Consider the following 12415-nt stretch of genomic DNA (forward strand, 5'->3'; position numbering starts at 1 on the left):
TTCCTCACTTACTGTATTGATAGTTATTTTTTAGTAAAAGCTAAAATCAAAGAATTATAAAGGCGAATTCATTTTGATACGTAAGATCGGTTATCATCACTCCCTAAAGATTCATCAAGACCCAATAAGAATCCCACAACCAACCCCTAATCCTAAGGCCTACAGGAAGAGAACACATGATGAAATCTGTCAGAGCCAACCCGACAGGCATTAGCCAGGATCAATTCAGTCGTCAGGATCACATTCAGAGGGTGAGGACGGAGGAAAAGGAGTTGAAAAAGGAAAATTACGGATCGAAGCCAGGAAGAATATCTAGACCATACTACAATTAAAGGACAAATCCGAGAGTCCGTCTTGGATGAAAGGCAACAAGAAATGAGCTAAGATAGGCTAAATATGAGACAGAGCTATATGCACTAAGCCATAGGGTCTGACAGCTAAAAACTGAGAAATAAAAGGGGTTACATATACCACCTACACACGAAAGTGAGTCAAGTGAGAGAGCTAAACAAAACTACACCAACCACGTTATAAAAGCCCAAGTAGAAAAAAATTAGGGCATAAAAGCAGATAAAGGAACCGTAGGGGACCAAATCTAGAAGTAGAGCAGCCAAGTGGGCACGGGAGCCTTAAGCAGAAGAATTATGACAACCACTAAAAGGAGCCAAGAGCCGACGAAAAAAACGCACGAGACAAAGCCTAGGAAGCAAAGTATGGACACGGAGGCTTACCACGTGTATACTAAATGGTGACGCGTAGATATTAGGGGAGGAACGGTACATTAACAACAAGGAAGGACCAAAAGAGAAGAATCATGGTCACAACTACAAAATACAAACTAGCACTGAACCATACCGACTAAATAATAGAGGGCCAACTCTAAACTGCAGGTCAGAGACTTTACCCACTCCCCAATAGGACCAAGGCCAAGCGGCCTATGAAATCTCATCACCAAAAACGAATCTGAAAGAATAGAGGAAGACACCAAGTCCCTGAACTCAACCTGCCAAAAACTAAGGCTTCCTCCATGCCCACTAGACAATAAATGCAAGAAAATGATCCCTAAACAATGGAGCCTTTAACCAGATCCCTAAAAAATAAGAGCTAACAGCTAAAGCCGAGACAAGATCTAGGACCCAAAGTGCACCTCCTTGATCAATAGACAGGAAGAATAAAGAAGCACAAACTAGAACGGACAGGTAGCACATGACAGCAAACTCAAGAAACTAAGGCAGGACCCACCCTCCTACAACCTCAACCAAGCCTAACTCCCCACTGAGCAAAAAGAAACCCCCCCCAAAACTCCAAATCAAAACAGATGAACAATAAGGAGCAGAAAATAATCGATAGCAGGAAACGACAAAACCCTAGCGAAGGGTCTATAGAGTCTAGATCCCTGACGGCGCCACAGTAACAACTGGTGACGCACCCCTGGATGTAGCCCTTACGGCTAGATTTTTGAGTTGCCAAAGATAAAGATTAGGCACAGAACTCCCAAAGAACCAAGCGGCCATCCGGGTTGAGACCAACCAAAATACACTTTAGCCAAAAGGAGAGATACAGAGGATGAATCAAAAACCACTACATAATTCCTAAGAGTAACCCGACAATCCACAATCCTAAAAAGCAAGAGGGACCCCAAAATCCCAACTGGGATGAGCATTAAGGACTGACCCCGAAACCTACGGCCAACCGACGTCACAGATATCACCTCCCCCAAAATCCAAGCAATATAGGAGGGGAGGAACTTCTCCCAATCCTGGACCGTAACCACTAGGAAATACCCCCTGAAATGTGAATCTTAGAACCTGGAACCAGAAAGATAAAACAATCATCAGTAACCAATAACTCGTGAAAAGTGAAGAACGAGCAATGAGAACTAATCCCTAAACCATGATCCCGTCAACGATGAAGTCAAGCAGAGCCCTGTTGAATTCCGAAGACTAACAGATGAAGCAGAAACCCTGAGACATAAACATGAAACCTAACCAGTAGCACATAGAGAGTGACACTCAGAAATAATCCCTAGAGCTTAAAAATAACAACTGGAAACCCCCCCTACCACCTGAAGAATAGTCCATGACTCCTAGAAACTATTTCGAGACAGTACCCCCTGAGCATTCAAGGCCAGGGCTGGTCAGGAATCCCTAACGCCTAACCGATAAACCCTAGGACCTAGAAACTGACGCCTAAACCATAAAAGCTAAACCGTACAGCCTGATCCTTCGACCTGACCGTACCCCTACCCCATGAACGATAAACATAATCGCTGATCCCTACAGCCTCACCCCTGAACGCAATGCCATGGACGATAACACGTAAAGACTGAGAAATAAAACGTAAATCCTAAGCCCTGACCCAGAAACACTGAGCCCTGGACCATAAACCCTGAACCATGAACAATAAACCCCGAAAACTAACAACATAACCGTAACCCCTGGATGGTCAAAACTCAACCTACACCCTCACCCCTGAAACCTAAAGCTGAACCCTAACCCCTGAGCAATAAAACTAACCCGTGATCCCTAAAATGTCGAAGCCTAAACCTAAACCTGGACCCTGAACCCTAAACCCTAACCCCTGAACCGTAAGAATTAGACCCTAAGCCCTAAACCATAAACCTAAGGGAAGAACGTGAACCCTGAACCAAAAACCGAAAACCTACACCTAAAGATGGAAACTGGACCCTACACCCTGAGGCATGACACCTGACACCTGAGCCTAACAACTAAACGCTAAGCCTAAACCCTGAACCCGGAGACCAAGCCATGAAACATAAGCAGAAACCCTAAACCAACCCTGAACCCTAAACCCTGACCAATGATGCATGACAACTGATCTCTGAACCTTGAATCCTAAAGCTACCTCCAAACCCCTAGACTTGAACTCTAGACACTAGACCTAACCCCCTAAACTCTGAAACCCTAAACCTGAACCCTGAACCCTGAACCTAAACCTGGAACCTAGACCCTGAACCCTGAACCTAAACCTGGCCCCTAAACCCTGAACCCTAAACCCTAAAACCTAGAGGCCCCAACACTGAACCTGAACCTTGACCCCTGAACCCTAAACCTAAAAGCTAAACCTAAACTCTAACCCTTAACCCCTGAACCGTAACTCTCCCTCCGAAGCGCCATGGTCCACCATCTCCAGCAAATGCCCTGGTGTTGGTTGTGTTCGGGTCCTTGGGGGCTCAATCTTCCCCGGAAGAATCCAAGCTCCCTAACGGTACGTCTAACCTATTACCTTATGCCTTTATGGTTCTCAGCCCGTGGCTTGGGCAAATAACGGGGGAGTGGGAGGGGTCACATTCTTAGTTAATAACAAATATCCTCTAAACTCTCATGCCCATTGTAACTAATCCCCTCAACTGGATGTGATTCCTCCTGTCATGTTCCGCCTCTTATTAGTCCTTGATCGGCGGGGAAGAAGCCCACCCAGGAATGGACGAGAATTCTGGCTTTATGGAGTCGAGGCTGTCTCTTTACCCACTTTCCTGACTCCTTTTGGAATGGAGGTTACTTTAGAAACCCCACGAGATGGCTGTACGCCTCATCCCCTTCCTATGCCGTTTCGTGTTTCGTTGTTTGGGAATCGCTAGCAACTGCTTTGGTCTCATCCTTAAGAACTTGGTCTTGAGGTTCACAACCCCCTTCTTGTCTGGAAGCTTTTTATCCCTTGGCCTGTTCGTTCTGTTCAACATATCGGCCATAGAAATCATGCCTCCCCCCCTGACCTTGGAGCCGCTTCTCGGAAGCCTAGGATAGGATCTCCCTGACTAGTGGGTGGGGATGCACTCCTGCCCTCCTCTCTACTGCTTCTCATTGTCCTTAGAACCCTTTCCTGATGCCTCAGGAACCCTGACGCTTCTGGTTCATCTTCTGCCCCGCCATTGAGACGATCCTGGTACGCCCGCCCTAGAGTTCCTAGGCTTCTGTTGGTTATTTTACGCTCTTGAATTTCAAGGAACTCTTCTGCCGCTTCCCCTAAGGCCTAATAGACACTGCCGTTGGATGCTACACTATTACGGAAAGTAAGGCGGCGGGGGGGCGTTTGACTTTACTGGTGACTTCTTATCTCGTATACTCGCGGGGCCTTGGGCCTGTTATGGTTGAGCTGGACGATTTCTCCTCGTTGCTTCACCTCTCACTCCTATTAGTAATTGACTACTTCATGTAATCTTCCCCTTTGCTTCATGGTCCCAATCTCGTCCGTGTAGTTTAAAGGGGGTTGAGAGGCCCCCTACGGGATCATTGAATGATATCCTACCCTGCCTTCTGATGAGTGCTCTGGTCTGGCTATTGGTCTCTTACTTCGTCTGCCATATATACGATAAAGTCCATACCCCGAAGTCACGAACATTAAACTCACTCCGATGACTATTCCCAGAATTTTCCCCACCCCTTTCTGTTCCGTCTCTGAGAATTCCTCTATTTGATTTGTGTTGGGACTGTCTTTCACCGTCAGCTCCTCCTCCGTCTGTTGGATGTTTGATCCGATGGAATGAGTTTCAGAATCCAAGCTTTCGCTGACCTGACTCTCTCCAGTTCCGCCTAAGACTCCAATTCCTCCGGTGTCCTCAGACAAGGAGTTCATGTTCGTTCCGTCTATGCTTTTCTCGCTGGGGATCTCGGGAGTTTGTTGTAGGCTGAAGTCGCCATCTGACCCTTCCTCCGTTCTGTCGTTTCCTGCTGGGGATTCAACTGCTGCCTGGGAGGAAGGTGCCTGCACCTCTTGCTTTTGCTGCACTACCGTCGGCACCGCTCGGGAGGAGGGGGAGGGGGCGCTGGTTAACTCGTTTAAGGCGGCGTCCTTGTTCAGTCCGAGTTGGGGTTGAGCTTGGGGTTTGGGTTCCTTGGTGTTCTGATCGTCATAAGAAAATAATACGAGCTCCTCCCCCTGTCTTGAATTTCCCACTCTACATCTATTATATACTCCCTGCTTGGCTTCACAATAAAGACTCTGGCCTGGTCCTAACCTGAACGCATTCCCAAAGAATTCATCGAGTACCTGATATGGACACCCCGGACAAAGACTCTTTACTGCTGCTGCTACACTCAAAACTAAACTCACGAGTTGCGAGCCACAATCCTTAAAGTGTCCATCCACATCACACTCGGCTGACTTTTTGATGGTAACGGTCCAATTATCTTCACCCCTTGATATGGTTTTCACACTATTCTCTACCTGACTCCTCAGCCTTTTACATGGGTCCCATCCCCTGCCGGCTTGTTTTAAGATGTTCCTGTTCCCTTCCAAAAACCACGATAACACGCAACCAATCAGATATAACATCTTCTGGCAATCTGCTGAAGCAGCACACCGGATCGGACCCCTCGCTCCCATCAGACTTTGCCATAGTCTCGACTCTGCAAGTCCTAGAAGCTTCTCCTCGCTATTATCATTCTTCTTGTCTTGACTTCTTCTAAGACACCAATGTACTACGCTATCTATCAGGTCCTCCCACTCCAATACGCTGGTACCCTTGGACTGTATCTTCGTACCGCTCTCATACCTTGCCTTTTGATGGTGATAACTCTCTCCGCCCTTTAACTGGGTGGTCATCCATTGACGCACCCCTGCTTCGATCCTTTGGTTTGTCCGTTGTCCTTTATTGATCTGAAAGCAGAATCTCTCCTCGTTTGGGTTACAGGACCCCTGGGTCGCAGCTCTCGAGGGCCTGGGAGTCCAGTCCCACGCTAGGGTGTCGTTCATCCTTCTTTATATCGGTAAGCTCTGTTCCTCTTCCGGCTCGTTCAATCCTGATGAGTGGCCTCGAAGAGTCTTCGGCCTCCATACCTCATCCGGGTTCCTTTTTTCTACCTTCAATATGGGAATCCGTTCTCCCTTCCTCTGTCTTCGCTCCTTCGGTCTCTTCTTCCCCCTTGACCAGCCCCTGACTTCCCTGTTGGCTTGGATGTTCGAAATGCCTTTTGGATGAATTACTCCTGTCTCGCTCCACGATTCTCTCCTCTCTCTCCACCAGATCTCGGGCCGCCTCACCCTTGGTTGTCGCCTCCTGCCCTTCTTACCTGATGCAGCTCCTCACGAAAACCTTCATTGTTTTGGGTTTTCTAATAAATACGTGGCGCGTGGGTCGCTAGCTCCGGCTTTGATTGTTTTAGCCGGTTTCTACGATCTTCCTATGACTCCTCTTTTCTCGATTGGTGTCGGGACATTATGCCTTTTAGCCAATGCCTTCGCTTTTCCCTAGCTTCTCCTTCTCAGCCCGCGGAAAGTACCTTACACCATGCACTTGACTAGTTCAGATTCCTCTGTGCCTGCCTCCTCCTGAGTTTCTGTCGCTCCTCAGCTCAGGGGACGCTCCTTGCTCCCTCCGTCAGGTTTGTCTCCTCTTCTAGGCGTCCCGTGATTATCCTTTTCACTCCTGCGAAGATGAATTTGTTGCTTTACCCTTCCATCTCTATCCCTATTTGATCTATATCTTGCCCTGTTGCCCTGTTTCTAGAGCTGGGGAGGTGTGGACGCGTTTCTTCCTGTTTGCCACGGATTTGGTCCCTCCTGCAGTCCTTGTATCTAGACAGTAACCTCTTCTTACGATTACATCCCCGTCGCTATTCTCTTGCCTGATAGTTCGATCTGGGGTTCTGGGGCTCGATGCCCGTTGGTTTCCTTGGGCCCGATCCTTGAGCCCTCTTTAGACCTGCTCCTCTACTGTCTTTAGATTTCTGGGGGGGGCCTCCTAACCCTATTTCTTCGGTTGGAGGAGCTTCGTGCTTTCCCTCTCGTCTTCGATTGACTCTGATGTCCCTTTGGATCTTCCTCATCAAGTCTTCTTATGTCTCGCTCCCCTCTCTTGACTCTTGTCCTCTCTGCGATGCTTGCCTCTTCAAAATCGTTTCCGGGCCCCCTCACATCCTGCCAATCTACGCCCTCCTGGACCCTTAGTTGTGAGACTCCTTATCTCTTTACCATAATATCTCCGATTTCTTGAAGATCCTGCCTTTAACCTGCTTTTGGGGGAGGGCAACCCTTTCCCCCTTCTACGGCCCTGGTCACAGTTTCCTCCTGGCTTCTGCCTCTGCTTCTGCCCCTTGTGGTTTTTACCCGTCCTTAGATCCGTCGCCTCCCTTGGCTGTCGAGTCCTACTGCCTCCTCGGGTCTTCTTTTAGGCGATAGTGGCTTGATTTTATGAATGTTGCTTTTGTTACTTTTGCTTAGTCCTTGGCTGTTTGTATTGCTGTTGTCGGTTCTTCAAACACTTATTGATCCTTCGCCTCCTTCGGGGAGAATCACTTATTGCTCCTCTTGTCGTAGTCGATTTCTGGTGGGTCCTGGACTTGCCTTTGTCTATATCACGATGAAGATCCGATCCACCTTCCTCCTTCGGATCTGTCGAATTTTATGTTCTATCCTTTTCCCTTTATTCTGTCCCGCCAGTCCCTTGCCTGTAGTCCACAGCTCTTTCCTAGAGTTTCCGGTAACTTTGGCTTGTGCTCAGTTACGGTTGCCCTACCTCCCTTCCTTAAGGTTTGGTCCCTCACGGTCGAACCTCGTCTATCCTTGGGTTTTCTTGTTCAAGGATGAGAAACTATTGACTCGCCTTCACCGTACCTTTACGCCCTAGGGCTCATCTGCCCCGTTCGTCCTGTTAGGGGGTTTTGGGTGCTTCACGTTCCGAATCTGTTCTCCTCCGGGTTAGTAGCCATTCCGGCCCTGATGATTTGTTTTTTTTGGGAGGGTGGTCTGTTTCTTTACATCAGACTACATTTAGTCCGGGCGACTCCCTAGTCTTGCCTCGGTCTTCGCGTACCTGTGATCTTCCAGGAAGGGTTGTTTGTCGTCCTCGTGGATGTTGTTAGGACCTGGGTCCGACTTGTGATTCAATTCCTCGGCTTCTGATCGGGTCATAAAGGTAGGTCTGCATAGCAAAGCGTCTCTGGCCTATCCACCCTGCTTCCATATCCCCTAGCCGAGGTGTGACTTCCTGATGTCGGGATCGATTGGGGCTGTTTTGCTGTCGGGTCCGTCAGAATTTACTCTTCCTTCTCCCTGTAGCCTTTCTTCCCACGGTGATTGATTTATGCAGAATATTTTCCTTCCTGATGTTGTCTCTTTGGCCTGACTTGCAGTTTCTCCTCGAAGGTATTTAATTGAAGGAATCAAGTTGCTTTAGTCAAATGTTACCCTGAATGCCTAGATCTTCATCTGGGGGGCGGCTTAATCGAGTTCTCAGGTTGTCGCAGTGACTTCCTACGATTTGATATTGACGGCTTGACAGGACTTGGGTTGATTTACTAGTCCTTGCTGGCTCGTCAGAAATGCTGGGTTGTTAATGATTCATATCTTATCTGTTTTCGCGTCTGTCTCTATGACCTCCTTAATGTCCTTCCACGTAATGCTGGAAGACTGTCTTCTCACATCCTTTTCGGGAGAGAGGGTTGTGTTCCGGGGGTTATGGGTTCTCCCTCCTCTTGACCTAACTGATTTGTAATCTGATATTTCGATTGCTTGGGGATTTCTGGAACCAGTTGGTCTTCTGTCCTGACATCTTTCCATCTATATACGTGGTTTCTGATGGGGAGTGGGAGTGCTAATGATTCCCATTGGCTCTTTTGACGCCTGTTGTGGAGGAGAAGGTACTGGTCTCTTTCATTTGGGCGGGTGATCTGCGTTAGAAGCTTTTCCTCGTGTTGGGCAGGGATGGAGAGATTTGGATGCTGCTTATCTAAGTGCTAGGAAGGAATGTATCATCTTTTTAGTGGACTTGGTCAGCTGTGGCTACTTTTATAAAGCCTTTGGGTTTTTGGAGGATTCTTGGGTATTCTACTGGGGAGAAGTCTTCTGTTTCTTGTGGATTTTTATTCCTTGAATTCCTTTCTTTGATTTCTTTGATGTGGATACTCTCACGTCGGCTGCCCCTTCATAGCCTTAAGTCAGAAGTCCCTTGTGAGATGCTCTCTCTGCTCCTCCGAATCCTGGCCCTGTAGTTAGAGGTTCTTGGGTGGAGTCGTTTGCTTATTGAGCTGATTTATGTTAACTCCTTTATTGTTCCTCCAAAGGTTCCTCCTGCTATTGACCTCTTTAAGACTTTGAGGCAGCTTGAAGCTCCTAATCTATGTCTTCCAACTGCTTAACCTTCACCTTCTTAGTTTTCGCTGTTATGGTCTGGAGTCAATCTCGATCTGGCTGTTGGGTGAAGGCTAAAGAGCTTGCGGTTGTGGCGGGTTTGGGATGGATTTTGGTAGTTGCGAGATCCAGTTTGATTGGCATTGAGGAGGAATATGCTATTGCTTTCTTATAGATCTCTCAGAATCTTTATTAGTTATTTCATTTCTCTTAGTCATGCTGCTTTGGGTCGTTGACAGTTTAGGTATGTTAAGCTAGAGATATATTTTCTCCCTGTTTTTTCTAGGGTTTGTCTAAAGGGAGGTTCCTTTGTTCTTAAACTGCTGCTGTTGTGATGTAATTTGATGTTTGATTTACCTGTTGGGGGGGGGGGTTGGTTGGAACTTTCCTGTTTGGCTCAATATTCTTGCCCTTTTAGCTCATCATTTCATCTTGAGTGCTGTTTGGTCAGGTGAGATAGTTGACTTGTGTCCTCGCACTCTCCTTCGATACTGGACTAAATTTTAGTGTTTTTTTTAGATGATGACTTGGGTATCTTTTTGTCAGGTCGCTGTTTTTTTTTGGCTGGGATTTTTTTCCATCCTCTTTGTCTTCTCTCATTTAAAGTCGCAGGGGCGTCTTGTCTCCTTGGATTCTGTTATCACGTGGGAGAGAGTCCAACTTACTGGGCTGGGGCCCCTTGCTCTGCCTATGACCTCTTATGTTGGTTTTCCTTCTTATGATCCAGTCGGCCTTCATTCATAAGTGTCTGGTGGTTCCTTTGCTTATGTCTTCTGGGGATTTCCCTGTATTAGTCAGTGTTGGTTTATGGACTCTTAGTATGATTGGAGTGGTTATTCGTTTTACGCCTCCTGCTGTGGTCGTGTGGCGTGTCCCTTTGGCTCCGATTTAGGCGTTCCTCTGGATCATAGGCAGATTCTTTCCCTTCCGCTTGATTTACGAGAGATCTTTGCGATCCATGGGAAAATATATGCTGCAGGAGATGGTTCCCTGGGAGCAGTTTTACCATTACGAGTCCTAATTTCGGGTTTTGCGAGGTGTCCTTTGAATCTAGTTAAATGCATTGTTTTGATTATCCTTGTGGGAAGTTGTGAGGTTGATTTCGCGACTCATAAGACCAGAGAAAAGAAAATGATCATCTTAATTTAGGTTGACTTCGTTGAAAGACATAATTCGTTTTGGCGTCTCAGGTTAAGTGAGATATTAACCCCTATTTATTATTCCTTCTTGGGGACTTTTTTTTTATTTTCTGTCTCTTATGCTTCAACTAGGTTTTGTGATTCTTATAGTTCATTTTTAGGTTTCGTTTATTATATAGTGATCGGCTACTAACACCAGATTGGGAGTTGTCGATTATGATTGTCTGTTGTTGCTCCTTTAGAATTACTCACACAGAGAGAAAATATTCTTTTTGTAGTAGATAGATTCTAAGGCTTGGGAGGAGGGAGAAAGTTTTCTATATTTCAGAGAGGGTGTGACCATTTCCAGATTCCAGGATTCAATGGTTGCCCCTCTATAAGGCTTATTGTGGGAGAAATAGATTTGTCAGTTTTCCTATTTGTGACGAAGAGGACTTTGAAGGATTTTTTGCTCTCATCCCTTTAAAGAGAGTTTTCGGCTTGGTAGAAATGATTAAACCAATTTGCTCGTTTTCATACTCATCTCGATCTCCGTCTTTAGAAATATTATATATAGTTTTAGTCTTAGGAGTTAAGTCAGTCGCTTGTTTTGTCTACTTCATCGCCTTTTCATTGGTTTTTAACGCTTGTTGAAGGGGACGGCTTGTTTTTGATTTGGGGAGGAATTTGGGAGGGGGGTTTATTGGCTTTATCCATCCTGGAGATTCCTAACGTAAGTGTTCTTGCTAAAATATTACCTTTCTCTTTGACATTAGTCATTCATCTTAGTCAACATAAAGGCGAAAATCCTGCTTCGGATTGGGGGTTATTCATCTGGTAACCCTTCCTTTCCCTTTTTCGATATTTTTCTTAGGGGGGAGAAATAAGGTCGGTAGCTAAATATACAATAGGACGGGAGATCTGTAACTCGTTTTGGGTTTGGGGCTAAAGAGAATTAAAGATACGTTTTAGACAGTTTTCATTAATGGATAAACACTTATTCATTCCATTAGTTATGCTTTTTTTAAAGAAAACATAAAAGGAACAAGATTGTTCCTTTGAAAATCTCTCAATACTATGATTTCCTAAAGAAGGATTTCTTTTAAGTAATTATAGAGTGAGAATGAGTCCTGAAAACATGAATTGTATAGTGGCATACTGTTCTGCCGATTTTTTGTTATTGGAGTTTTGAATAGTTAGAAACAATGATCCGGAAGTTTCTTCCTTCTTGAGGGCATCCTCTGCCCTTCCCGGTTTTTTGTTTGAGATAGGAAAGGGCCTTAATATTAAACAGGGCTTGATCATCCTATGGTCAAGTTGTTGTTATAAGCAGGTCCATAAATTACAGACTTCATGGGATTCTATCAATTCCTGATAAATCACCATGATTAGATTTAGAATTTTTTGAATTTAGTTTTCCATCTGACCCTTTTGTTGTTAGATAGTCAACTGCAGTCATCCGGAGGGAAATTCTCCGTTAGTTTTCTTTTTGGATGATGTCTCCTTTGGGGGTGCAGCATGTTGGACAAGATTGTTAAAACATTGTTGTTTGACAGGTCCGTTAGACATGACTTATAAGGAGGTTATTGATATCTTATACCCATAGACTCCTTTTTTCAAATAAACATCGAAAAATAAGGTAGACCTGATACAGAGTAAGAACAAAATAAGTAATTTTGAGAGGCTCGTGATTACTCCTTTAAGAGATTTTTAGCTCATATATCCTTCTAGTAGAAACATATAAGAAGCGACAACGAGAATTTTAACTAAGCAGGAGCGAATAAGGAATCTCCTCTATTTAAGGCCAGGGGAGGTTTCTTTTTGGAGTCGATGGTTTCCAGATTGTTTGGTTGTTTTCCTTTCATACTCAGTTGAGCATTCATGAGTTAGAGTAGAATTGGATTCAGTGAGAAAACCCATAGTATCTTAATCTAATTCCTTGGGGAGAGATAATTATACTTACAAGATGGTTATTACTTCCTCGACGAGGGTCTTATATATATAACTTAGGTTGGATTGGTTATCTTAGGATGAACTGTCTTAAGATACCTTGAAGCGCTTTAATTCACTTCCAAATACATCGTAGTAGTTCTCAAACTCTTTAAATAGGTAGTAAAGAATATTTCTTAAAGAATTTCCACAAAGGCAAAAGTCTTAACTAAAACAGAAGCAGTTACATAAATCTATTAAGACATTATAGAATATAT

At 45.2% G+C, this 12415-nt stretch overlaps 4 protein-coding genes across 4 annotated transcripts in view; 1 reads left to right on the forward strand and 3 right to left on the reverse strand.

Annotated features, from left to right (window-relative positions):
- Positions 1-332, forward strand: part of C922_04848 (hypothetical protein) — a gene marked incomplete at both ends in the record, with an annotated part of 3626 nt that extends 3294 nt beyond the window's left edge. Inside the window, one exon of the mRNA XM_008820422.1 lies at positions 130-332. Within this exon, the coding sequence (XP_008818644.1) occupies positions 130-332 (203 nt within the window). The remainder of the gene's footprint in view (positions 1-129) is intronic.
- Positions 333-3717: 3385 nt separating this feature from the next.
- C922_04849 (hypothetical protein) lies at positions 3718-5715 on the reverse strand (the record flags this gene model as incomplete). Its single annotated transcript, XM_008820423.1, has 2 exons — positions 3718-3934; positions 4346-5715. 2 exons carry the CDS (start codon positions 5713-5715, stop codon positions 3718-3720), a joined length of 1587 nt encoding a protein of 528 aa, XP_008818645.1.
- An 860-nt stretch (positions 5716-6575) lies between these two features.
- C922_04850 (hypothetical protein) lies at positions 6576-6788 on the reverse strand (the record flags this gene model as incomplete). The annotated part of the gene is made up of 1 exon (XM_008820424.1): positions 6576-6788. The coding sequence occupies one exon, from the start codon at positions 6786-6788 to the stop codon at positions 6576-6578; it is 213 nt and encodes a 70-aa protein (XP_008818646.1).
- Positions 6789-7731: 943 nt separating this feature from the next.
- Positions 7732-8535, reverse strand: C922_04851 (hypothetical protein; the record flags this gene model as incomplete). Its single annotated transcript, XM_008820425.1, has 3 exons — positions 7732-7859; positions 8149-8268; positions 8446-8535. Coding segments are annotated over 3 exons (338 nt in total), but the record flags the coding sequence as incomplete, so codon positions are not given.
- Positions 8536-12415: the final 3880 nt, after the last annotated feature.

Source organism: Plasmodium inui (assembly GCF_000524495.1).
Source record: "Plasmodium inui San Antonio 1 unplaced genomic scaffold supercont1.30, whole genome shotgun sequence".
In the NCBI taxonomy this organism is placed as follows: domain Eukaryota; phylum Apicomplexa; class Aconoidasida; order Haemosporida; family Plasmodiidae; genus Plasmodium; species Plasmodium inui.